Here is a 26,403-nt window from a genome sequence, read left to right on the forward strand (position 1 = left end):
TTGCGACAAGGACCAATGAACTGGAGGGCGGAGGAGGAGGGTTGGGGTGGGGGGCAGCCACAATAGTGGGAGAGCAAACAAGTGAAAAGAGGGTTCATCGGTATGGCGATGATCGTGAAAGGGACCAGCACTTGAGGCGCAAAAGACACAGAGGTTAAAATCGCAGATGCATACCAGGAATAAAAAGTTGGTGTGATGGAGCTCTAAGTCTTATTCAGTATTTTTTCCCCATTTTTTAATCTTTATAAACAGAAGGAAAAGTTATATATACATTAAAAATGTATCCAGCTACCTTTTAACAGCTCACAGATTTATTTTATTAACAATATCCATCTAGTGCCTATAGTTCTACAGTATTTTAAGTGCAAAGAGCTCAGTAATGTTGCCTCAGAGTCAAGCTGTGTTCCACTGATTTTAACCTAGCGCAACTAACATCAAAGTGGAAACTGAAAAAGAAGCATCCTTTAAAGCTCCCTGAAGGAAGATCACTTTTATAGTTTGTGCCCAAATGACCTGTAGAACCTTATAAACACCTGACAGACACTCTCCTCTTGCCACCCGCGCTCACTGCAGACAGTACGTTATATACAACAACAACAGCAACCCCTGAGGCCACCAGTGACAGACAGTGAAACAATGTGGTGACCTTGAAGCAACTAAAAAAGTCACAGTAAAACAACACCACATATAGGCGCAGTTTCGGGGGGAAAGCCTCATGCGGCTGCAAGTGGGTGGCTGCATCATATAAACACTGCAGCGCCACTGCGCAGCCGTGACGTGGTAAATAAGGCGTCTAGAGACCCCCCCATGTCAGGAAGGCTAAAGCTCAGAATGAGCTGAGGCGGGTGAGGGATGGTAATCGCAACAAGAAGGGCTTCTTCAGATCTGTTAACACTAAAAAGAGGACAAAAGTAATAGTAAACCAGCTGTGCAGCGAAGATGACAAGATGCTGGTAGAAGAGACAGAACTGCTCAACTCCTATTTTGGCTCAGTCTTCTCCCCAAAGAGGATCTGTGACCCATCCGATATCTGTGGCAAACAGGCTGAAGTGCAGTTTGAACTTGTCAGAGAGATGTGCTGAGTAGGGCTGTGCTCCTCTTCACTTCAGTTCGGAGAAGCGATAACGGAGCGGCCTGATTCGCCTCCCACAAAAGCGGAGATGAATTGGGTCGGGGGGGGGGTCCGGATGCAGAAAAGTGGGGGGGGGAGACTCGCCTGACGGTGGCGCCACTACAGTTCGTGCAGCTTGACATCAATACTTAAGGAGATTCTAGAGCAGGTAATAAAGCGCTCAATCTGTAGGCATCTTGGGATGATTTTCTGGTGAGTCATTTACAAGCAAGCAAACGCCCACTTCCTGAAAGCCAAGAAAGGAAACTAATTCTGTCTGCAGTGTATGAAAGCCATGGCTGCTGCTTGGAGTCCTGTCCAGGATCTCTGTGAGGAAGCCACTTGTTCTATCTGCCGGGATTATTTCAGGGATCCAGTGACAGTTACAGAGTGTGGGCACAATTTCTGCCAAGCCTGCCTGAGCAAGTATCTGGGGGAGAAGGACACAGAGGCTTCCTGCCCCCAGTGTAAAGGAACCTTCCAGAAGGAAAACCTCAAGCCAAATAGGCAGCTGGGTAACTTTGTCGAAATTGCCAAGAAATTCAGAGATCAGGGGGCCAAGGGGGCAGAGGAGAAGGGGAGACTCTGTGAGAGGCACCAGGAGCCCCTGAAGCTCTTCTGCAAAGACCATGAAACCCCCATCTGTGTGGTGTGTGATGTAACATGATTAGTGGAACTGAAGTCAAGGACAACAGGTTCCCAGGGGGAAACTATTCAAGGAAACAGCACCTAGCCTCATAGAATTGCAGCAGAGTTGGAAGGGGCCTACAAGGCCATCGAGTCCAACCCCCTGCTCAATGCAGGAATCCACCCTAAAGCATCCCTGACAGATGCTTGTCCAGCTGCCTCTTGAATGCCTCTAGTGTGGGAGAGCCCACAACCTCCCTAGGTAGCTGATTCCACCGTCGCACTGCTCTTAACAGTCAGGAAGTTTTTCTGGCAGCTTCCATTTTGGATAAAGCACGAGTTACAGGCCTAGCTGTTGTTGCATCCTTCTATTAAAACTTTAAACATGGTGGCAGCGGATGGACTTTGAATTCTCAAAAATATAGCAATTAGAAGCTTGAAGCTATGGAATTTGGTCTGAAGCCTCCTGCATCTCTAGATCTCGCAGACAGCAACCTTGCACAGCGCTGGGCCCAATGGAAGGAAGAGTTCAAGCTGTACACAGATTTGACTGTGGAAGAAGAGGACACAACAAGGAAAGGAAAGCTTTTGTTTTATCTCTTAGGGGAACAGGGAAGAGAGGTGTGCACCACTCTAAAGCTGAGCACAGATTCTACCCTGACAGCAGTTCTGGGAGCCCTAGATGCCTATTGTTCCCCCAAACAAAATGAAACAGTTGAGCGGAACAAATTTTTCACCCGAGAGCAAGCAGAAGGTGAAAGCATTGACTCCTATGTCACTGCCTTGCGCACGCTAGCTGCAACTTGCAATTTTGAAAAGTTGACGGATTCTTTGATTAGGGATAGGATAGTCTGTGGCACTTGGGACCACTCTCTGCGAGAGCGACTTCTCAGAGAAGCTGATCTCAAACTAGATCGATGCTTAGACATGGGGCGTGCAGCAGAAGCCTCACGAGAAAGAGTGAAGGCCCTGGAAGGTCCTGCACATTCTGAAATACATGCACTGAGTCAAAAGTTGAAGAAGAAAGCAATTACCCTACACTCCAGTGTGAGATGCATTTACTGTGGGAGGCAGCACGAGAGAATAAAGGAAAAGTGTCCGGCATTAGGACAGCGCTGCAGGGAATGTGGCAAACTGAATCACTTCAGCAGTATGTGCAAAAGCAAAAGGAAGCCCACTAGAGACACAGTCAGACTTGTCGAGGAAGACAGTAGTGATGACATAATGTCCCTCTCCCTGAGTCTACAAAAAAGTCAGGTGCGGGCTGTTGCTTCACAAAGGAAAAGAACCACATCACAAGCTGCAGTCTATGCAACAATGCTAGTGGGACAACAGCCAGTGCGTTTCCAGCTAGATAGTGGGGCCTCTTGCAATGTGATCCCACAAAGTGAATTGGAACCCAACACACCTATCAAACGGAGCAGACGCACATTAATTATGTACAATGACAGCATAATGCAGCTGATAGGAAAATGCAACATTATAATAACTAACCCCAAAAATGAGAAGAAGTACCAGCTGACTTTTGTGGTTGTGGAAGGAAACAAGCATAAACCCTTGTTGGGGTACACTGCTATAAAGGCCATGGATCTGATCAAGGTTCAGCACCAGAATTTTATAGCTCCAGTTGAAGAAGCAAGAAGGGCTCACCCATGGACAATGGAGAGAATTTTAAACTCAGATGGGGATGTTTTCAGGGGTGAAGGTTGTCTGGAAGGTGAGCTGCGACTTGAGGTAGACACAGCAGTGGAACCAGTATGCCTGCCACGAAGAAAACTGCCTGCTGCCCTTTACCATCCAGTATGAGAGCAACTTGAAAAATTGCAAAGCAGAGGCATCATAGCACCAGTAGAAACTAATACTTCCTGGGTAAGCACCATGCTAGTGATAAAAAAGCCAAGAGAGAGAAAGAATTCTGGCATATAAGGCAGAAACAGAAAAGGGGAATAAAGAACTTCTTGTAATTGTCAGTTTTACTAGGGGTCTGTCTATATGGTATTGTTTATTTATTTGTTTATTTCTTTCTTAAATTATTGGTATCCTGCCCTATATCACTGAGATCTAAGGGCGGCATACAGATAAAAACAGAACAATGTAGACAGTACAGAATATAAACAACGAGAAACATATTAAATCACCTCCAAATTAAGATGAGTAGAAATTTTTAACAAGCACTAGAAACAATTGAAAACAATTAAAACTATGTGCATCCATTGAGAATATAGCCTTCAAAGGCTTTGATAAAAAGCCGTGTTTTAACCTGGGGCTTTTCCATATGGCTGTTTACACCTCCGTAAATGCACATCTTTCCATTTTCGGACAGATGACGCAGCCACAAATACGAAGCCATCCAGAGGCAAACCCTGGAAAATCCGCTCCCCAAAAGTAGGGCATTTACCCCAACCTTTCTGGTAGTGGAGCCAGCTCCGAGGCTCTAAACAGGGGGAGGGGGGAATTAAAATGAAGGGGGCAGAGAGCAAAGGAGAGCAACAGTGCCGTTCCTCCCCCCTTTTTATAATGTTATGATTTAACTATACAGAGCTGTGCATTAACAAATTTTCGGAGGACCGGGCAACCTCCAATCTGAATATGCGGACCTCCGCATATTGTGCCTTCTGAGTTAAAAAAAGGACGGACAGCCACGTTCCTTTCCTACTCCACCCCCACTTTTTTTTAAGAAAAAAAAAACCTTTTCAGAGGCGCCGGGGAGGAAAATTCGCACTTGTCTTCCTTCCCGTGCAGATACCAGGAAGGAAGGTACAAGGCGCCACTCAGGTACAAGGCGCCACTCAGCGCCAAAGCACTTCCATATAGCTGGGGGCCTGGCGCTGAAATGAAGCCAGCATTGTCACCAGTCGGCTCTGCAGAACAGCTCTTGCCTGGAATGGCCGAACCTCCCAGAACGGTGGCTAATGAAAGGCCAGGCTGAGAGTGGGCCCTGGTACCTCTTCTCGATCCTCCCAGAGTGCAGGACACGGAATAATGGGCTCAAGTTAAAGGAAGCCAGATTCTAGCTGGACATCAGGAAAAAATTCCTGACTGTTAGAGCAGTACGACAATGGAATCCGTGACCTAGGGAGGTTGCGGGCTCTCCCACACTAGAGGCCTTCAAGAGGCAGCTGGACAAACATCTGTCAGGGATGCTTTAGGGTGGATTCCTGCATTGAGCAGGGGGTTGGACTCGATGGCCTTGTAGGACCCTTTCAACTCTGCTATTCTATGATTCTATGATCTCATAGGAATCTTTTTCTCTACTGAACATGGATTTAAGATCTCTGAAAACTTAAAATAACTTTCCTATGAAATTCCTTTAAGCCCCTTGATGCTGTGAAGCTTGGTCCTATTTCTGACTCTGGCTCCCCTTTCTCCCCTTTCCATCCACTTCTTGCAGAAGCAAACCAAAGCAGAGAGGGAAAAGACAGTGGCTCAGTTCAGACAACTCCGGCAGCTTCTGGAGGAACAAGAGAAGCTTCTGCTGACCCAGATAGAAGGCTTAGAGGAGCAGATTGCCAGGAGAAGGGACGAGCACCAGGCCAAACTCTCTGAAGAACTCTCCTCTCTTGAAAGCCTCATCCAGGAGTTGGAGGAGAAGAGTCAGCAGCCAGCGAGTGAACTCCTGCAGGTAAGACGGTGGCAGGAACAGCCCAGGAACTTCCTCCCAAGGGTAAAGCTGACTTCAAGACCTTCCTGGCTCCATCATCTACAGAAGGAAAAGGCCCAAGGCAGGCACTGCAGACCCCTTAAACACTTGGCAACTGTAAGGTGATACCTTTAAGAGAATTCTTGCCAAAGCCAAGTTGGGAAAATTATAACCCTAATCACCTGCTGCTTTTGACATGGAAAGGAAGGCTTCATTCCTGCCTGGGAAAGCACAGGGAGAAATCTGCCATTGGTAAGGCCAGGCCAGGCGCTCAAAATAGACCTGTGTACATTAGGGGTGTGCAGACTGGGTATTCTCTGCCCCTAAATTTAGGACGGAGCTATGTTGAGGCGATTCTCCACCCCAATTTCCAGAGTGGGTCCCTCTCTCCGCACCACAAGAGGGTTTGGTGAAAAACAGCTCCGTTGTCGGGTAACTGCTACATGGGAATTAACAGACACGCTTACACCTCCCTCAGCTGTAAAGATAAACACATGAAAATTTGCACTGTGACAGCTTTTAAAGAGGACTTTAGGCAGACCAAGTTTGGATCAGATCCCTGCATGCACAGGGTTAGCTGTGACCCAAAAGTGGGTCACAGGATCAGTCCAGATGGGTCACTGCAAAGGTGTTGCCACCGTGTTGGGCAATTTTGAAAGTGGGGCCCGTGTTGCAGGTTGGGGTCCCTCGTGGTTCTTGGATCTGGACCTGTGGAAGACCACTGCCTTAAAATGCAGATCAATGTCTCTCTCTTGTGAAAGCCTGAGAGTTTGACCAAGGCCTCTTGAACCCCCATTGTAGGATGTTTTATCTATTCCTCATAGTCCTTGAGTGGGGGGGGTGCTATGTGGAAGCATCAGCACTTGAGCATGAGAAGGACCAGAGTACCATAGATGGGTGACTGGCAGGCACTGAGTTCCCTCTTCTCTCTCTCCTTTCTTTGCAGGACGTGAGAAACACCTTGCAGAGGTAAGTGGATCCCACTCATTTCCATGATGGTGGGAAGGGTCTGGATCACATGGGAAGCACATGGCTCCCTCCATGCTCCTGGGCAGAGGACATTGGTCTCCAACATCTCATGGACTCCAACATCTCAGTGATTAAAACAGGGACCAGCACTCCTTTTCTTCCTTCCCTCCATCACACATGGTTGAAGGCTCCTCTCTGCCTACAAAACATCTCACCCCAAAACACACATACAAAAACTCCACAGACCAAACCTTCTCCCAAAACAACAACACAGGCAACCCCCCAGCACAGGCAAAACACAGACCACTAACCCTAACTAGACACAAACACAAGCATCCCATCCGCCCCGCTCACCCTCCCGCCCCCAGCCATGCTCACTGGTGTGGCTCCCAAAGGGTTCTGTATGGGCCAGTGTGGCTGATGCTCCCTCCCCCAACCAAAGTTGCCCATTCTCTGTTCTGAGCTTTCTGCAATTTCCATTTGGATTGAATGGATGTGGGTTGCCTTTTTCCCCTCGCCACCAGGAGTGAGAAGGAGGCATTTGAGAATCCAGCAGCTTTCCCTCCAGAGCTGAAGCAGAAGATCTGGGACTTCCATGAAATAAATCCCTTTCTGGAGAGAGTCGTGAAGCAATTCCAAGGTAAGGAAGCAGGGCTGCAGGGATGCAGTGCTGGGCATTAATTTATTTTATTTCGTTGGTGCTACAAACGGTGGCAACAGCAGTAAACAGCAGGCTTCCATTTTGGCAGCCTGGCCACCATTTCCTTTTCCTCCAGGAATACCCAGAGTGCATTTTGTTGCCCATCCACTCAGACTGGAGAAGGTTTCTTGAAGGTTCTCCAATTCTGCTTTGGGTTTTCATCATCCGGAATAATTTAGTGTGTCAACCTCCCTGTTTACTCTTGACTCCATATCCCTCACTCATGAATCTAAACTGCAGGAAAGAGATAAGGAAAGAGTTCCCTTTGGGGGCCCCACTGCTTCTCTCGATTGGGAGTTTTGTCCACTGATTCCTCTCCTTCCATGCTGCTTACCCCTGACACCATCTTCTTTATTCACAGATTCAATAGCCGTGGTCTCCCTTCACCCTTCGGGGTCCCCATCACTGATCTCCACTGTGAGAACTGTCCGTTTCGTCCTCCCTTTCCTTTTTTAAAATCAAGGCTGCACAGCTATTTTGGGGTGGGGCCCAGATTGCCCTCCACCTCACACACTATGGGGCAGGTGATGGGACACCATTCCTTTCCCCCCACTGATGCTGGAAGGAGGTCTGCAACGGTGCCTCCTCCCCTGACAGGGAAAGAGGTCCAGCCCCCTCCGCATCCATCCCTCTGATCTGATGTGATGCAGCCTGGGTGCTGGGAATCCCCTGCACAGGGAAGGTCAGTCCTGCCACTCATTCCCATTGTCCCCATTATCTCTGCTCTCAGATCAGAGATAGCTGTAGGGATGATGGTTGGGCGGCATTGGGACTCACCCCCACCGCGGGTAGCGCCTGCACTTCCGGACCACCACTCATCCATGCTCCTGTCTCTGTTCCGAGATTGGAGATAGCCATGGGGATGAGAGCGGGTGCGCATTGGGACTGCTCCATAATAATAATAATATTATGGTCATCCAGAGCTTTGGAGTGTGCTGTCATCAGTATGCTGACGACATGCAGCTCTATTTCTCCTTTTCATCTTCAGCAGGAGAGGCTGCGGATGTGTTGAACCAGTGCCTGGCTGCGACAATGGACTGGATGAGGGCTAATAAATTGAGACTCAATCCAGACAAGACTGAAATGCTGTTAGTAGGTGATTCCGCTGACAGGATGGGGGGTGTTCTACCGGTTCTGAATGGGATTGCACTCACCCTGAAGGAGCAGGTTCATAGCTTGGGGGTTCTTTTCATCATTGTCACTTGAGGCTCAGGTGACCTCGATGACACGGAGTGCCTTCTACAAACTCCGGTTGGTGGCCCAGCTACGCCCCTATCTAGACAGGAATAACCTGGCTTCAGTTGTCCATGCTCTGGTAACCTCCAAGTTAGATTACTGCAATGCGCTCTACGTAGGGCTGCCTTTGACGATGGTTCGGAAGCTGCAGCTCGTGCAAAATACAGCGGCCAGATTGATTACAGGAACCAGAAGGTTTGACCATATAACACCTGCTCTGGTCCGCTTGCACTGGCTGCCTGTATGTTTCCGAGCCCAATTCAAGGTGCTGGTTTTGACCTATAAAGCCTTACACGGCTTGGGACCACAATACCTGATGGAACACCTCTCCCGACGTGAATATACCTGGTCACTACGTTCAACATCGAAGGTCCTCCTCCGGGTGCCTACTCCGAGAGAGGCTCGGAGTGTGGCAACGAGGGATAGGGCCTTTTCGGTGGTGGCCCCCAGACTATGGAATGATCTCCCTGACAAGGCTCACCTGGCACCAATCTGCTATCTTTCTGGCGCCAGGTTAAGACTTTCCTCTTTGCCCAGGCATATGGTGGCACATCTTAATCACCCACATGTTTAATTTTTTAACGGTTTTTAATGCTTTATGTGTGTATGTTCTGTGTTTTAGAGTTTTAAATTTTGCATACTTGTTTTTATCTCAATTTTAGAATTTCTGTAAACCGCCCAGAGAGCCCTGGCTATGGGAGCGGTATATAAGTGTAATAAATAAATCTATATAAATAAAAATGTAAATGTCCGTTCGAAGCAGACGTTATATCTCCGAAAGCTCTTCACCGATTGCTTTGAAATTTTGACACAACGTTGCATTCGAATACGCGAGCGTTGTTACGTAACTATGTTCTATATGGGGTCAAAGGTTTGTCTTAAAATCAAAGAAATAGGCCTCCTCAAAACCAGTCCTGCTGATCATTGTGACATCGCCAACCAGTAGGCCAATCCGCTGCCTCTGCCTCCTCTCTTATTTGCATGTTCTCTCCTATTGGCTCTTATAGGTCATTGTGACATCGCCAACCAGTAGGCCAATCCACTGCCTTGGCTGAGTGAATATAGATGTCACACCTGTGACAGTTACACGTTCTGAAGAAAGGTAACTGCCAGGAGTTTCCACTAACCTCCTCACCATAAAAACATCCTTTTTAAAAAACAAAACAATCTGCTTTACTTCATCCAAATAATGCCTCGCAGAAGATCACACTTAGGTCGTCGTACTCGCGGAGCGGAAGCACTGCGACGAGAAATTGTAAATCATACTCAGGAAGAACGGGCATCAGCAAACGAGAAAAAAAGAAAAAGAATGCCTCAAATACGTGCCAAGGAACCAGGCAAGCAACGTTCAGCCAGACTTGAGGATGCACGGTTGCGAGCATGGCAATCGCGTTCTACAGCTTCAGATCTGCTTTGTTCTCAACAGAATGAACGCGACAGGCTGAGAGTGGCTGAAAGACGTCAACGAGAAACAGCACATCAGCGTCCAACACGACTCCGTGGTAAACAATCACACGATTACAATCGCCTTGCATTCCGGTACAACCCAACTGATGATTATAGTTTGAGGCGGCATGTTCTCATCGGCACTATGACTGAAGTGTGTCCTTATTGCAAGGCTCTTAAATTTAATGGAGAATCAAAAGGAATGTGTTGCGCTGCTGGAAAAATTAAACTGCCTCAACTTGGAGAACCACCAGAGCCATTACAAACTTTGCTTGCCGGATATACCGCAGAATCAAAGCATTTCCTATCTAACATCAGGAAATACAACTCATGCTTCCAAATGATGTCGTTCGGTGCAGAAATCATCACAGCTCCATTTATGCCAACTTCCAAAGTCAAAGGACAAATTTATCATAAAGTCAGCTCCTTCCTTCCGTTTCAAGATAGTCAGCATAAATTCCTACAAATGTATTTCATTGGTGATGGCAATGATGAATTGAATGCACGCTGCGGAATTTATACCGGCATAAAAAGGTCCATTGTTTCAAAACTGCAACAGCTACTTCACACAAAAAAAAAACAATTTAGTACATTTGTTCAAAACAGCAATTGACATGATGCCATCTGATACACACAAGATTGTTATTCGTGCTGACAAAACGCCTGCTGGAGAACATGTGCGAAGATTCAATGCTCCAACTATAGACGAAGTGGCAATTGTTATAGTCGGAGATCAATCTTGACAGGACCTTTCAAAGGTGAAGATGTCCTCATTCCTCGCATTCCTATGATTCCAACAGATATGCCATTTCAATTTAAGAGATTGCAATTCCCCATTCGATTGGCGTTTGCAATCACCATCAACAAAGCTCAGGGCCAATCTTTAGAATTGTGCGGTTTAGATCCAGACAGATTGCTTCTCACATGGACAATTATATGTTGCATGTTCTAGAGTCGGCAAACCAGACAATCTCTATATCTACACAGACAATGGAACAACTAAAAATATTGTATATCCACAAGCATTGTGAAATTAAACATATTAGAAACATCCGCTTTGTCTTTTCTTTCTACAGTCTCTCCCATTCTCAAAAAACCCACTCTTGATCGACTATCACTGTCTAACTACCGACCTGTCTCCCTCCTGCCCTTTGTCTCAAAGATCCTGGAACGTCTGGTCTACTCTCGTTGTCTTGACTTTCTCTCTAATAACTCTGCTCTGGATCCCTTTCAATCTGGCTTCCGTCCTTTGCATTCCACTGAAACAGCCCTTACCAAGATCACCAATGATCTTCTTACTGCCAAGTCTAAAGGCCATTATTCCATTCTTATTCTCCTTGATCTAACCGCAGCCTTTGACACGGTTGATCACGATCTTCTCTTAGATTCCCTCCATGACCTTGGACTCTGTGGCTCTGTCTATAACTGGTTTGCCTCCTATCTAGAGGGTCGCTCTTTCAGCGTGTCGGCTAACGGCAGCTCGTCCTCCTCTTTTCCCCTTTTAGTTGGGGTTCCTCAAGGCTCGGTGCTTGGCCCGTTGTTGTTCTCTCTATACATGCTGCCCTTGGGCAAGCTTATTCAATCTCACGGCCTCCAATATCACCTGTATGCCGATGATACACAATTATATCTTTCATCTCCGGAACTTTCTCCAGATGTTCACGATCGTATCTCGGCATGTCTTTCAGATATCTCAGCCTGGCTGCTTCATCGTCGTTTGAAACTTAACATGGCAAAGACTGAATTGCTTGTTTTTCCTCCTAAACCTTCTCCTCACCTCTCATTCTCTCTTACTGTCAACGATGTCACGCTTACTCCGGTCAAGGAAGCTCGTAGTCTTGGCTTTATATTTGACTCCTCGCTCTCCTTTACTCCTCACATCGAGGCAGTAGCTAAATCCTGTCGTTTCTTCCTATATAATATTGCCAGGATTCTACCATTTTTGTCTGTCTCTTCTGCCAAGACTCTCGTTCACGCACTGGTTATCTCTCGGCTGGACTACTGCAACCTTCTTCTCTCTGGCCTTCCTTCGTCTCACATCAGTCCGCTGGTCTCTGTCCACCACTCTGCCGCTAAGATCATCTTCCTGGCCCGCCGCTCTGACCATGTCACTCCACTTCTGAAATCTCTTCATTGGCTTCCAATTCACTCCAGAATCCAATATAAACTTCTCCTGCTGACCTTCAATGCTCTTCACGGTCTAGCTCCTGCCTATCTCTCCTCTCTCATCTCACACTATCGCCCCGCTCGGGCTCTCCGCTCCTCTGATGCCATGCTTCTCGCCTGCCCAAGGACCTCCACTTCCCTTACTCGGCTTCGTCCTTTTTCTTCTGCTGCCCTTACGCCTGGAACGCTCTTCCAGAACACTTGAGAACTACAAACTCAATCACTGCTTTTAAAACTCAGCTAAAAACTTTTCTTTTCCCTATAGCCTTCAAATTTTGAGTTTGTTCTGACTCTATACTGTTAGCTTTACCCTACCCGGTGCCTGTTTACACTTCCCTGTGCCTGTTTGCATTCTCCTTCCCTCTTTATTGTTTACTGCAACTTATTAGATTGTAAGCCTATGCGGCAGGGTCTTGCTATGTACTGTGTTATCTGTACAGCACCATGTACATTGATGGTGCTATATAAATAAATAATAATAATAATAATAATAATAATAATAATAATTTTCAATTTAACCAGACTGAGCCACAGCAACGCGTGGCAGGGTACAGCTGGTTATCAAAAAAAAAAAAAAAAAAAAAGGGGGGGGAGGCAGATCTGGGAAATTACAGACCAGACAGTTTGACATCAATACTTGAGATTCTAGAGCAGGTAATAAAGTGCTCAATCTGTAGGCATCTTGGGGTGATCAGAGGTAGTTGAAATAAGCCATAATTTACCACTGTGACGGGCAAACCAGGTCAAAATATACAAATGTAATGTACCCCACTCAAAATCATGCCTATTCTTTTAAAATTATTTTATGTTTATCAAAAAAATGATCCTCTGCTTAACTTCATTTTTTACGTGCTGATGATTTTCTGGTGAGTCATTTACAAGTAAGCAAACACCCACTTCCTGAAAGCCAAGAAAGTGAAACTAATTCTGTCTGCCGTGTACGAAAGCCATGGCTGCTGCTTGGAGTCCTGTCCAGGATCTCTGTGAAGAAGTCAGTTGTTCCATCTGCCTGGATTATTTCAGGGATCCAGTGACCGTTACAGAGTGTGGCCACAATTTCTGCCAAGCCTGCCTGAGCAAGTATCTGGGGAAGAAGGACACAGAGGCCTCCTGCCCCGAGTGTAGAGGAACCTTCCAGAAGGGGAACCTCAGGCCAAATAGGCCGCTAGCTAAGATGACTGAAATTGCTAAGAAATGCAGAGATGAGGGGGTAAAGCGGGCAGAGGAGAAGGGGGGAGTCTGTGAGAAACACCAGGAGCCCCTGAAGCTCTTCTGCAAAGACCATGAAACCCCCATCTGTGTGGTGTGTGACAGAGCCAAGGAGCACAAAGAACATGAGGTGGTTCCTCTGGAGGAGGCTTCCCAGGAGTACAAGGTAGGAGAACATTGTAGACCTTGGTGGGGAGGGGGAAGAACTCTGGGTTCTTCTTGGGAAGTTCTCTGTAAAGTCCCTGCAAAAAGAAAATACTGGGACTAAACTATTTCTTTGTTATGTTCCTCTAGCCTGGATGCAGTGAACATGCACGTTCTTTGTTCTGCAAATAGCAGCCAGGGGAAGCCTGAAAAGGTTCGGGAGGGGGGAGGGTGGGGGCTCTCTCCACACCTGGGGAGCAGTAGGGGAGCAGGGGCAAGATGCTGCAGCTTCTCCTCTCATACCTCTCTCTCTCCCCATCTCTCTCTCTCTCTCTCTCTTTGCTCCAGCAGCAAACTGGGTGGGTTTGTGTGTACTGCAGTGTTTACTGTGTCTGCCAAAGGTGGTGGTGGAGGTGTGACCCCCAGCCCCAATCCCCATCTCAGTGCATGTGAAACTCAGACTCCCAGTGGATGGAGGGACTTGTTTTTTAGGCTTTAATGGTATAAAAAAGTCCGCTGAAAACCTCCCCACTCCCCAGTACAAAGACGGATGTCAGAGAACAGGAATATTGTTCACTTCCTCTTTCTGTCTCACTAAACCAAACATGAACTTTTGTTTTTGCTTCAGGATCTGATCCGTCGTCACCTGGAGATTCTCAGGGAAGAAAGAGAAAGAATTCTGGCATATAAGGCAGAAACAGAAAAGGGGAATAAAGAACTTCTTGTAAGTGTCAGTTTTACTAGGGGTCTGTCTAGATGATATCGTTTATTTATTTGTTTATTTGTTTATTAAATGATTGGTATCCTACCCTATATCACTGAGATCTAAGGGCGGCATACAGATAAAAACAGAACAATGTAGACAGTACAGAATAGAAACAACGAGGAACATATTAAATCACCTACAAATTAAGATGAGTAGAAATTTTTAACAAGCACTAGAAACAATTGAAAACAATTAAAACTATGTGCAACCATGGAGAACATAGCCTTCAAAGGCTTTGATAAAAAACCATGTTTTAACCTGGGGCTTTTCCATACGGCTGTTTACACCTCCGTAAATGCACATCTTTCGATTTTCGGACAGATGACGCAGCCACAAATACGAAGCCATCCAGAGGCAAACCCTGGAAAATCCGCTCCCCAAAAGTAGGGCATTTACCCCAACCTTTCTGGTAGTGGAGCCTTCACAGCCTCCAGGCACTGGTCCAGCACCTTCACAGCTCCAGCTGTCTCCGATGACAAGGAGAAGTAGAGCTGAGTATCACCAGCATACAGATGGCACCAAACCCGTAATGACCTCCCCCAGTGGCTTCATAGAGATGTTGAACAGCATGGGGGATAGAATAGAGCCCTGTGGCTTCATATCCATGGGGTAGAACAGGAATCCCCCAATACCACTTTCTGCAATTGGCCCTGCAAGTGGGAGCGGAACCACTGGAACACAGAGCCACCTACTCCCATCTCACATAGCCAATCCAGCAGGATACCATGATCAATGGTATCAGAAGCTGCTGAGGCGTCCAGTTAGATCAACAGGGCAGCACTCCCCCTGTCTTTCAACCGGAAGTAGGTCGTCGGTCAGAGCAGCCAAGGCTGTTTCAGTGCTGTGCCCTGGCCTGAAACAAGGCTGAAATGGGTCTAGATGATCAGTTTCCCCCAAGAACGTCTGAAGCTGTCCAACCACCACACACTCAAGCACTTTGTCTTTGCCCCAGGGTGGCTCCAAATCTATGCTGCGTTGGTTAGATGACGCAGCGGCTGATTCGGGGCAAATATTCAGGGACTTATGCTGACTGTTTCTCCCTGAGCGAGGTCTTCTGCTCTCTGACCTTGCTCCGTGGTTGATCCGGGGTGGGGTCCTGGCAGATGGCGACTGGCAATTGGTCACCGGAAGCCAGGAAGAGGGCAGAAGGGGGTGGCTCCAGTACCTGGATGATTGCTGGAACCCCCCTGCTCCCTCCTTGGCCTGGAGATTAGCAAGTCCAAACCCACAGGAAGGAAACCACAGGGTTTGGGGGGAATGTGGCCCCAATGACGGGCTATCAAGGCAGCCCCTAGGAAGGGCTTCAGCCAATATGACTAAAAATGTGACGTAAAATGCAGAGGAATCCAAAGCCCCCAGGCAGCCTGGTTCTGCAGAACAGCTCTTGCCTGGAATGGCCAAACCTCCCAGAACGGTGGCTAATGAAAGGCCAGACTGAGAGTGGGCCCTGGTACCTCTTCTCGATCCTCCCAGAATGCAGGACACAGAATAACGGGCTGAAGTTAAAGGAAGCCAGATTCCAGCTGGACATCAGGAAAAACTTCCTGACTGTTAGAGCAGTACGACAATGGAATCAGTGACCTAGGTAGGTTGTGGGCAATCCCACACTAGAGGCCTTCAAGAGGCAGCTGGACAACCATCTGTCAGGGATGCGTTAGGGTGGATTCCTGCATTGAGCAGGGGGTTGGACTCGATGGCCTTGTAGGCCCCTTCCAACTCTGCTATTCTTTGATTCTATGACCTTATAGGAATCTTTTTCTCTACTGAACATGGATTTAAGATCTCTGAAAATTTAAATTACTTTCCTATGAAATTCCTTTAAGCCTCTTGATGCTGTGAAGCTTGGTCCTATTTCTGACTCTGGCTCCCCTTTCTCCCCTTTCCATCCACTTCTTGCAGAAGCAAACCAAAGCAGAGAGGAAAAAGACAGTGGCTCGGTTCAGACAACTCCGGCAGCTTCTGGAGGAACAAGAGAAGCTCCTGCTGACCCAGATAGAAGGCTTAGAGGAGGAGATTGACAGGAGAAGGGAGGAGTACCAGGCCAAACTCTCTGAAGAACTCTCCTCTCTTGAAAGCCTCATCCAGGAGTTGGAGGAGAAGGGTCAGCAGCCAGCGAGTGAACTCCTGCAGGTAAGACAGTGGCAGGAACAGCCCAGGAACTTCCTCCCAAGGGTAAAGCTGACTTCAAGACCTTGAAGAGGAGAACCCCCTGCACTGGAAGCCCAGCCCATTTCTATTCTGTGTGTGTATTGTGACCAGGGCTTTGCGTTACCCGGCAGGAGAGGGACGACCAGGTGGCCTGGAATTGGAAACTTCTCCCTCCTCCTAGTGCTCATAGTAAGAATGAAGGGGACAGCGCCCTCTAGTGGAGGTTTGGAAGTGCAACTTTGGCTGCACATGGTTGGAAGTCTTGAGATGTAGTTGAAGAATCGGGATATCCAGGGGTTTTCTTTTAACGGAATAAATGGGGGAAGGTGCAGGAGACATCGTCAGAAAGACCCCAAATTTCCATGAGAGGCCAGTCAGGAGCATGCTATAAATCACTTATTTAGAGAAGCCCCATGTCTCACTGCCCTGTTCTAAGAGAAACCCCCACCCGTGGAACCTTCCTCCCCCACCCCCAATCTGGAAAGTTCACTCTAAACTCCCTCCCACCCCCAGCACTGTTAAGTACTCCTATTTGCATAACAGGTTGTTTTGATTCTGCACGCTTATGAAGAATGCCCTAGCATCGCATTTCTCCAATGAATGAGTGTATCCCTGAGATTCTTGTGGGTTTGTGGAAATTCCCATTATTTGAAGAAGCCAGGGCTTGAAGCACTGTCACTGCTGGCATTCCTCTTTTTGTCAAGGGAAATGTCCCCATCTTGGAGTACTTTCTTGTCCTAAAAGAGAGACTATAAATTGTCAGCGACTCTGCACAGGGAAATAGGCCAACAGGGTTGGCTGTGACCCAAAAGTGGGTCACAAGATCAGTCCAGATGGGTCACTGCAAAGGTGTTGCCACCATGTAGGGCCATTTTTGAAAGTGGGGCCCATGTTGCAGGTTGGGGTCCCTCGTGGTTCTTGGATCTGGACCTGTGGAAGACCACTGCCTTCAAATGTAGATCAATGTCTCTCTGTTGAGAAAGCCTGAGTGTTTGACCAAGGCCTCTTGAACCCCCATTGTAGGATGTTTTATCTATTCCTCATAGTCCTTGAGTGGGGGGTGGGTGCTATGTGGAAGCATCAGCACTTGAGCAGGAGAAGGACCAGAGTACCATAGATGGGTGACTGGCAGGCACTGAGTTGCCTCTTCTCTCTCTCCTTTCTTTGCAGGACGTGAGAAACACCTTGCAGAGGTAAGTGGATCCCACTCATTTCCATAATGGTGGGAAGGGTCTGGATCACATGGGAAGCACATGGCTCCCTCCATGCTCCTGGGCAGAGGACATTGGTCTCCAACATCTCATGGACTCCAACATCTCAGTGATTAAAACAGGGACCAGCACTCCTTTCCTTCCTTCCCTCCATCACACATGGTTGAAGGCTCCTCTCTGCCTACAAAACATCTCACCCCAAAACACACATACAAAAACTCCACAGACCAAACCTTCTCCCAAAACAACGCAGGCAACCCCGCAGCACAGGCAAAACACAGACCACTAACCCTAACTAGACACAAACACAAGCATCCCATCCGCCCCGCTCACCCTCCCTCCCCCAGCCATGCTCACTGGTGTGGCTCCCAAAGGGTTCTGTATGGGCCAGTGTGGCTGATGCTCCCTCCCCCAACAAAAGTTGCCCATTCTCTGTTCTGAGCTTTCTGCCATTTCCGTTTGGATTGAATGGATGTGGGTTACCTTTTTCCCTCGCCACCAGGAGTGAGAAGGAGACATTTGAGAATCCAGCAGCTTTCCCTCCAGAGCTGAAGCAGAAGATCTGGGACTTCCGTGAAATAAATCCCTTTCTGGAGAGAGTCGTGAAGCAATTCCAAGGTAAGGAAGCAGGGATGCAGGGATGCAGTGCTGGGCATTAATTTATTTTATTTTGTTGGTGCTACAAACGGTGTCAACAGCAGTAAACAGCAGGCTTCCATTTTGGCAGCCTGGCCACCATTTCCTTTTCCTCCAGGAATACCCAGAGTGCATTTTGTTGCCCATCCACTCAGACTGGAGAAGGTTTCTTGAAGGTTCTCCAATTCTGCTTTGGGTTTTCACCATCCAGAATAATTTAGTGTGTCAACCTCCCTGTTTACTCTTGACTCCATATCCCCCACTCATGAATCTAAACTGCAGGAAAGAGATAAGGAATGAGTTCCCTTTGGGGGCCCCACTGCTTCTCTCGATTGGGAATTTTGTCCACTGATTCCTCTCCTTCCATGCTGCTTACCCCTGACACCATCTTCTTTATTCACGGATTCAATAGCCGTGGTCTCCGTTCACCCTTCGGGGTCCCCATCACTGATCTCCACTGTGAGAACTGTCCATTTAGCCCTCCCTTTCCTTTTTTAAAGTCAAGGCTGCAGAGCTATTTTGGGGTGGGGCCCAGATTGCCCTCCACCTCACACACTACGGGGCAGGTGATGGGACCCCATTCCTTTCCCCCCACTGATGCTGGAAGGAGGTCTGCAACGGTGCCTCCTTCCCTGTCAGAGAAAGAGGTCCAGCCCCCTCCGCATCCATCCCTCTGATCTGATGTGATGCGGCCTGGGTGCTGGGAATCCCCTGCACAGGGAAGGTCAGTCCTGCCACTCATTCCCATCGTCCCCATTATCTCTGCTCTCAGATCAGAGATAGCTGTAGGGATGATGGTTGGGAGGCATTGGGACTCACCCCCACCGCGGGTAGCGGCCACACTTCCGAACCACCTCTCATCCATGCTCCTGTCTCTGTTCCAAGATTGGAGATAGCCATGGGGATGAGAGGGGGTGCGCATTGAGACTGCTCCATCTGTGCGAAATAATAATAATAATAATAATAATAATAATAATAATAATAATAATAATAATAATTTTATTTATTTGTTACCCGCCTCTCCCTTTGGATCGAAACATTCAAAACTAATACATCATTAAAAGCAGCACATTATTAAAAAGCATCTTAAAATTCAACTGCGTAGGCCTGCCGGAAGAGATCAGTCTTTATAGCTTTCTTAAAATCCGGAAAACTGAAGTTGACAAATCTCTCCTGGCAGGTCATTCCATTAGCTGCGAGCGGCAGAGGAAAAGGTCCTCTGGGTACTAGTTGTCAGCCTTGTTTTTGTTGTCTGGAGAAAATTCTTCCCAGAGGACCTGAGTGTGCGGGGCAGATTGTATGGGAGAAGGCGACCCAAACCATGTAGGGCTTTAAAGGTGATAACCAACACTTTATACTTCACCAAGAAACTAATTGGCAGCCAGTGAAGAGATTTTAAAACTGGTGTAATGTGGTTACTCAATCTAGCCTAGGTGAGTGCCCTTGCTCAGGCTGCCGCACATGCCCACCACTATCCCTGATCAGAGACAGCTGTGTGTGTGGGAGCCCTCCAAGGGGATTCCTCCAGAGGGTGGGGCTTGGAGACTCAGCTCATTCCCCTGGAGGAAGACCAAGAGGCTGTGCAGGCCGGATTGTGCTGCCCCATAGGTTGGATTAGAACTAGACCCCTGGTTTAATTGGCTACGAATTCATGAGTATTGAATGACAACGAAGCAAACACAGGAACAGGGGAAGGAATTTAAAAAAACCTTTTTGGAGCTTCAGATATATAAGATTTACAAGGCTAAATTGTAGCCCATGAGGGCTGTTCTAGCCATAGGAAGGGGAATTAAATACAACCTCTATCCTAGTTCTGCCTTCTGCTTCTCATTTTCTATGTTCTACAGAGAGTTTTGTTTTTTTATTATTTCGGTTGCAGTCCTAGATGTGCTTCGTTGAGGTTAAGCTGCACTGAACATGATGGGACTTACTGGGCCAGTTTGCATGACTCCAGGGTGGCTAATCAGCCCCGGTGGCTTGGGCTTGTTGAGTGCTGGCCTGGTTTGCATAGTTATTCTGGCTGGGCAAAGGCTTCTCGTGTCGTCTGAATCTAGGGAGGGTGGCTTGTTGGGGTGGTTAAGAAGCCACTCCAGACCCATAGCCTGTGGTGCGGTTGTGGGTTGACTTGTTAACCTTCCCCACGAGCCTCCCCCACTGGCTTCGGATGAAACGAAACACTGAGAAACACGCATAGAATTGTACTGTTATTTGGAATCAGTTTAAAGTTACAAAGAGGATCTCCCTTTTACCAGATTGGTTTCTACTTGATTCATAATGGGCCTCTTAAAGTTTCTATCATTTCCTTCCCCAGATGCGCTGCTAACTGGACTACCTCCGATGAAAGGTACATTTCCAGTTTATTTATTTATTACATTTCTGTACCATCCAATAGTGGAAGCTCCCTGGGCGGTTCACAAAAACAATGTGAACCAAATGCACAGGAGAGATATGGACTGGTCCGATATTTCACTGGCTTCATTTCACTGTGCTTAAACCGTTCTGTCCTGCACCCTTCGGAACGATAAATAGGTTAATTATGAGTCATCAGCAACTCTGTAGTGATGTTGGGTTCTCCATATCAACAAAGCAGGCACAGACAGGGGGGTATAACTATGGGCTCCTCCCCTCCATACTTCCCCCATGCATTCAAATGGGCTCCATACAATCAGGACATGTGAGAAAGCAAAGCTCCCAGTCGTGTGGAGCTCTGGCCATCCATGCACACTTGAGCAGTCAGAGGTATCTCACAGAGGAACGTTCAAAGAGACATAAAACAGACATAATATGAGACACAAAAGTCTCATATTAGCATTGTATGAAACGAAATGGGCCACCCAAAACACTGGCAAGAGAAAGGGCTCCTTTGCATGTTTGTATCTTGCACCCGAGGTGGAGCCTCCAACTGCTGCAAAAGCGAACGAGATACTAGATTTTCATAGTTCTATCGACAACCCAGTTATCTGTTGCCAAGAGGGAGGGCAGAACTGGCTGGCTGCTCTCTGCTCAGGAGAATGGAGACTCCTCCTTCCCCCTGGAAGTCTCAGTTGGCCAATTCACAGAGGCAGCATCAAGGGGTGGTGGTGAATTCTCTGCTCTTCTGCCTCCCTCCACCACCACTCACCCAGGACACACACACACACACACACACACACACACACACACACACGGGGTGGGGGTGGGGCGGGGCTCCCAGCACTGCCAATGAGAAGGCATCCTGGAGCTTTTCCATCTGTTTCTTCTTAAGAGAAGAAGCTCAGGAGGGACAGGAGGGGAAGACAACATGGAATTCCTGGAATGAGGCAGGGCCAGGCTGCACTAAAGCCCTGATCTGGAAGCAGCAAAGAGTTGAGTGTTTTGAGAGTGGGGTTTTTTTTCTTACTTGTAAAATGTGGGAGGAGCCCTTAACTGGGAGGGGCAAATTGGGCATGGAATGGGGGTGGCTGTGGGGGCTTCCCAGGGAAATGGAGGGGAATACAGGGGAGGGGGAGTTTGGCCACTCAGGGTGGGCCGGAAGGACGGAGGGAGGGAAAGGGAGGAGAGGTCTGGGGAAACTGGTTTGGGGGAGCTTTCATGTTGGCTCTGCTATGAGCATTGGAGGTATTCATGTTCCTGTTATCATACTGAGTTCTTCTCATATTCCCTGACATTAGAGGAAATCTGTGATCCCTGTGGGGTGTTAACACTTAAGACCTCCGCCATTGTCCCAGAGGATTCTGCTGACCTTCTCTTTCCCTCCTCTCTCTCCATCCCCAACAGCAAATGTCACTCTGGATCCAGACACAGCTCATCCCAGCCTCATCCTGTCTGAGGACCATAAAAGTGTGAGATGGAGAGACAAACTGCAAGATCTGCCCAACAATCCTGAGAGATTTGACCGACATCCTTTTGTCCTGGGACGTGAGGGATTCACGGCAGGCAGACATTTCTGGGAAGTCAGTGTGGGAAGTGAGGGTGAATGGGCTGTGGGGGTCGCCAGAGAGTCTGTGAGGAGAAAAGGCTGGATTGCACTTAGTCCTGAGGAAGGGATGTGGTTTGTGGGGTGTTATGGAGGTGTATATAGGGCTTGCAACCCCCCTCTTTCCCCTCGTCTGTTCCTGAGTGGGAAGCTCAAGAAGATCCGAGTGTCTCTGAACTGCAATGAGGGGTGGGTGTCCTTTTACGATGCTGACAGGGGGACCCTCCTCTACACCTTCTCTGGAGCCTCCTTTGCAGGAGAGACAATTATGCCCCTCTTTTATGTATTGGGAAAAGGCCACCTCAGCATCTCTCCTTAAGGCAGCTCAGAGCCTTCCTCACTCTCCCTCCTCTCCAGACCAGACTGGTTATTCTACTCTAAGCATCAAACCTCCCTTTGTCAAGGGCCCCTTTTCCCCTTCTGCAAAGGCACCCTGAGAGGCCTCCAGTCACAGACACCAGAACTACATGGACTAAAAAGGTGCCTGATCTCCTCCCTCCCTTTTCCCAGACTTCTCTCATCTCTTACTTCTTAAAGAGACAGAAGCACATCAGTAATCCAGACCAACATGTCTTTTAACTGCACTGCTTCCATGACCTTCAGTCCTTGTTTCATTTTCCATTTTCCTTGTCTCCACAATATTTTCATTATATCCTTAGATGGAAAACCCACCACAAAATTTCTCTCTCTGTCTCTCTCTTTTTTTGCACAAACACACACACACGGGTGCATTGTAGCTTGTCAGAGATCCTGATGTGACATTCTTGCCAAAGTCTCCATATCCCAAAAGGCCTCTCATTCTGCTGTTTCACGAAGACAAATGCATCTTCCATGTGATTTCCATTGAGAATGGCCTGTGGGTGGGCTTGGATTCAGCAAGTCCAGGGAAATTGCTATTATAGTGAGCTAATATGTCCCCCTTAGTTATTTTCATTAAATAAAATACGTTACTGCCTTGGGAACAAGGGTTATCTCATCATGCTTAGGGTGACCATATTTCGGAAACCGAAAAGGAAGACAACATGGCCACTCCATGGGGCGTGCCCACAAACGTGCCCAGCCCCCAAGGGGGAGTTCCCACCCAAACATGCCCTTGGTCACATGTCTGACTTCACAGCACACAATTAAGACAAACCTGTTCTATGTAACATCTTAATGTTAAAATCACTGGAATAAAGAACAAGTGAGACATTCAATGTATCTGAAATTAACTTCAGTCATTCCTACTTTTGTAGCTTTTGTTGCACTTTGAATCTTTTGCTATATTCCATGTGATACAGTCTCCCATTCCCTCAAATATCTTTTCTGACTGCAAATCCTTCACTGGATGACCACAGTCTAACCTTTCCTAACATTTAACACTCTTTCCCCATCACCTTTCTTATTTCCATATTCATCGTTTCATCAAACCGCTACCACTGAACAAACGAAGCAGTTGACAAGTGCAGAAAAATCTGGCACAATGAACAAGCAAGAAAAAAGGAAGTGTGTACTCTGGTGCTAAGTAAGGTTTAAAATATTTAAGAATGATTTCTTCAATAAAAAACAATACGTGAATTCAAATGAGACAGATTGACGCGTACACTAGCTTGACGTTTCGGTCCCTTAGGTCCTTCATCAGAAGCTGTATCGTCATCCAAATTTGTTTACCCAACAAACGAAGAATCTCTTCTTCTTTTTTTTTATAACGAGAGGTAAGGGCCGGGGGTCCGTGTTTGCTCCCAGGATGGGGAGTGAAAGACGCAGCCCTCCCACAGCAGCTCAGAGGTAAGGGGAGCATAAACAGACCCCCCACTCCTTACCTCCTGGGACGCAGGCCTTCTCCTGTGTGCTGGCGCGATTACGGCAGCACAGAGGAGAAGGGTAGAGCCTCCGTGGGGGCAGGGGGCTGGGAGAGACGTTCTCAGAGGACGAGTCTCCCAGTTCCTCCCCCCCAGCGACGCAGGCCTGGGCCATGGGAGGGAGTGGCAGGACCGCGATTTTCCCGGGCATTTGGGGGGATTTTGAAATCTCCCCCCGGATGCTGCTTTGGGGTGGGATTTCTGGATGTGTCTAGGCAAATCTGGGCATATGGTCACCCAAATCATGTTAGGTTTAGGATGACCCTATGAAAAGGAGGGCAGGACTCCTGCCGCTTTCACTGTTGTGATGAAGATTGAATTTCCCCAGGTGCTGCATGTTTACAAATGACACTTGCTGTACTTTCCCTTTTCTAGGCAACTGTTAAAGATGCAGGAGCCCTGTCCTCCTCTTCATGGGGTCATCCTAGTTCTCTTGTTCCCAGGATACAGTTTGAAATATCTGGAAAGGCATTATTACATGTGGATTTAATACTTTTTTTTCAAAAATAAAATTAAAAAGACAAACCTCCTGGCCTCTTCCCCTAATAGCGAGAATCCCCCACCAAAACTTCACCCCCAGCACAATGGTGGGGCACCTAAGGCTGGACATGGGGGCTGAAGTCCAAGGCCCTGCAGCCTAGTGGGGGGGGGGCACCAAGAGACCACCCAGGGAGACGCAGGTGATGGGGGCAGAGGCAGACGAACTCAGCCTCAGAACCGGGGCTGGCAGAGGAAAGCCAGGCCCACCAGGGTTGACGCTGCTCCCTGCAGCAGTTGTTAAAAGCACTTTAGAGTCCGGGGGCAGCAAGGAGGGCATTTACATGGTTACAGAAGCCCATTTTCTTCTGTTTACTTTTAATAATGCCCTTTCCTAGAAACCAAATGACAGGCCAAAACACCCATCTAGCCAAAATGCAGGGCAGCTGGAGCACAGGCGCAAGAATGGCCTCCCTGCCCTGGCTGCCCTGCGTTAGAATACTCGGAGGCCTCCGAGTTCGGACGCTGCTGATGGTCTCCAAAGAGTTGCGGCCTTAGACATACGTTTTGTACAGTCCAGAAGTTGATTCTTTCGGGGAGGAGTTTATTACACAGATACACTTTATGCTGGGACAGTCTGTATGTTCACTGATGTATATGCTCTTTAAAATTATTTGCCTGCCTCATTGAAATGAATAAATGGTCAGTGTAAGTGGATTCTCTGAGCCCCTTTGACAACTAAAAGACTGATATTACAACATGGGAAGGAGAAAAACTCCCCCCTCTCATGCTATGAAATGAGGACCTTACATCGCTTTCAATATTCGGATGAGTGGCACTTTCAAATGGATACTTATGTGAATATTTGATCTACTTTTGTTGAAGCCTATGTATTATTGCTAGAAAGTTGTATGTATATGATATGTATTAATTACTTTGGATAATGAATATCTGACGTATATTAAAGAAATGGAAACAATTTTTTAATTTTTAAATAAAATCTTCTGTGGGTGCCTGCAGGGGCCACCTTGGGGACGACTTCATGGGCTCCACTGGAGATGCCTACAGGCCACGGTGCCAGAGCCACCAACATTGGGACCCCCTGTTCTGCCGTCTCCCAGGCTGCAGCTCCTCCTTCAGCCTTCTTTCCTTGCTGCAACACAGCAGAATTATCATAGGTTTTTACTTTCTAAGGGTTTTTTCTTTTAACAGTTCCTGTCTTTTGGTAAGCATTGCATATTTTAGATTATCCATTTTTTATCTTTATAAAAATAAAGAAAAGTTATATATACATTAAAATATGTATCCAGCTACCTTTTAACAGCTTACAGATTTATTTTATTAATAATATCCATCTATTGCCTATAGTTCTGCAGTATTTTAAGTGCAAAGAGCTCAGTAATGTTGCCTCAGAGTCAAGCTGTGTTCCACTGATTTTAACCTAACGCAGCTAACATCAAAGTGGAAACTGAAAAAGAAGCATCCTTTAAAGCTCCCTGAAGGAAGATCACTTTTGTGGTTTGTGCCCAAATGACCTGCAGAACCTTAGAAACAGCTGACAGACACTCTCCTCTTGCCACCCGAGCTCACTGCAGACAGTACGTTATATACAACAACAACAGCAACCCCTGAGGCCACCAGTGACAGACGGTGAAGCAATGTGGTGACCTTGAAGCAACTAAAAAAGTCTCAGTAAAACAACACCACATATAAGCGCAGTTTCGAGGGGAAAGCCTCATGCGGCTGCAAGTGGGTGGCTGCGTCATATAAACACTGCAGCGCCACTGCGCAGCCGTGACGTGGTAAATAAGGCGTCTAGAGACCCCCCGTGTCAGGAAGGCTAAAGCTCAGAATGAGCTGAGGCGGGTGAGGGATGGTAATCGCAACAAGAAGGGCTTCTTCAGATCTGTTAACACTAAAAAGAGGACAAAAGGAATAGTAAACCAGCTGTGCAGTGAAAATGACAAGATGCCTGTAGAAGAGACAGAACTGCTCAACTATTTTGGCTCAGTCTTCTCCCCAAAGAGGATCTGTGACCCATCCGATATCTGTGGCAAACGGGCTGAAGTGCAGTTTGAAGTTGTCAGAGAGATGTGCTGAGTAGGGCTGTGCTCCTCTTCA

General features: G+C 47.5%; 1 protein-coding gene across 1 annotated transcript; it reads left to right on the forward strand.

Annotated features, from left to right (window-relative positions):
- The first annotated feature begins 12,844 nt into the window (after positions 1–12,844).
- On the forward strand, positions 12,845–25,261 carry LOC134396068 (zinc finger protein RFP-like). Its single transcript, XM_063122420.1, has 7 exons — positions 12,845–13,270; positions 13,877–13,972; positions 15,914–16,144; positions 17,333–17,355; positions 17,876–17,991; positions 20,321–20,353; positions 21,766–25,261. Exons 1-7 carry the CDS (start codon positions 12,845–12,847, stop codon positions 22,281–22,283), a joined length of 1,443 nt encoding a protein of 480 aa, XP_062978490.1. The 3' UTR covers positions 22,284–25,261.
- The last annotated feature ends 1,142 nt before the right edge of the window (positions 25,262–26,403 follow it).

This window comes from Elgaria multicarinata, chromosome 3 (genome assembly GCF_023053635.1).
Source record: "Elgaria multicarinata webbii isolate HBS135686 ecotype San Diego chromosome 3, rElgMul1.1.pri, whole genome shotgun sequence".
NCBI lineage: Eukaryota > Metazoa > Chordata > Lepidosauria > Squamata > Anguidae > Elgaria > Elgaria multicarinata.

Coding starts and splice junctions, on each gene's coding strand:
- LOC134396068 (XM_063122420.1), top strand. CDS start 12,845: ATGGCTGCTGCTTGGAGTCCTGTCCAGGATCTCTGTGAAGAAGTCAGT. Junction 16,145..17,332: donor CAGCGAGTGAACTCCTGCAG/GTAAGACAGTGG, acceptor CTTTCTTTGCAG/GACGTGAGAAACACCTTGCA. Junction 17,992..20,320: donor AGTCGTGAAGCAATTCCAAG/GTAAGGAAGCAG, acceptor TTCCTTCCCCAG/ATGCGCTGCTAACTGGACTA.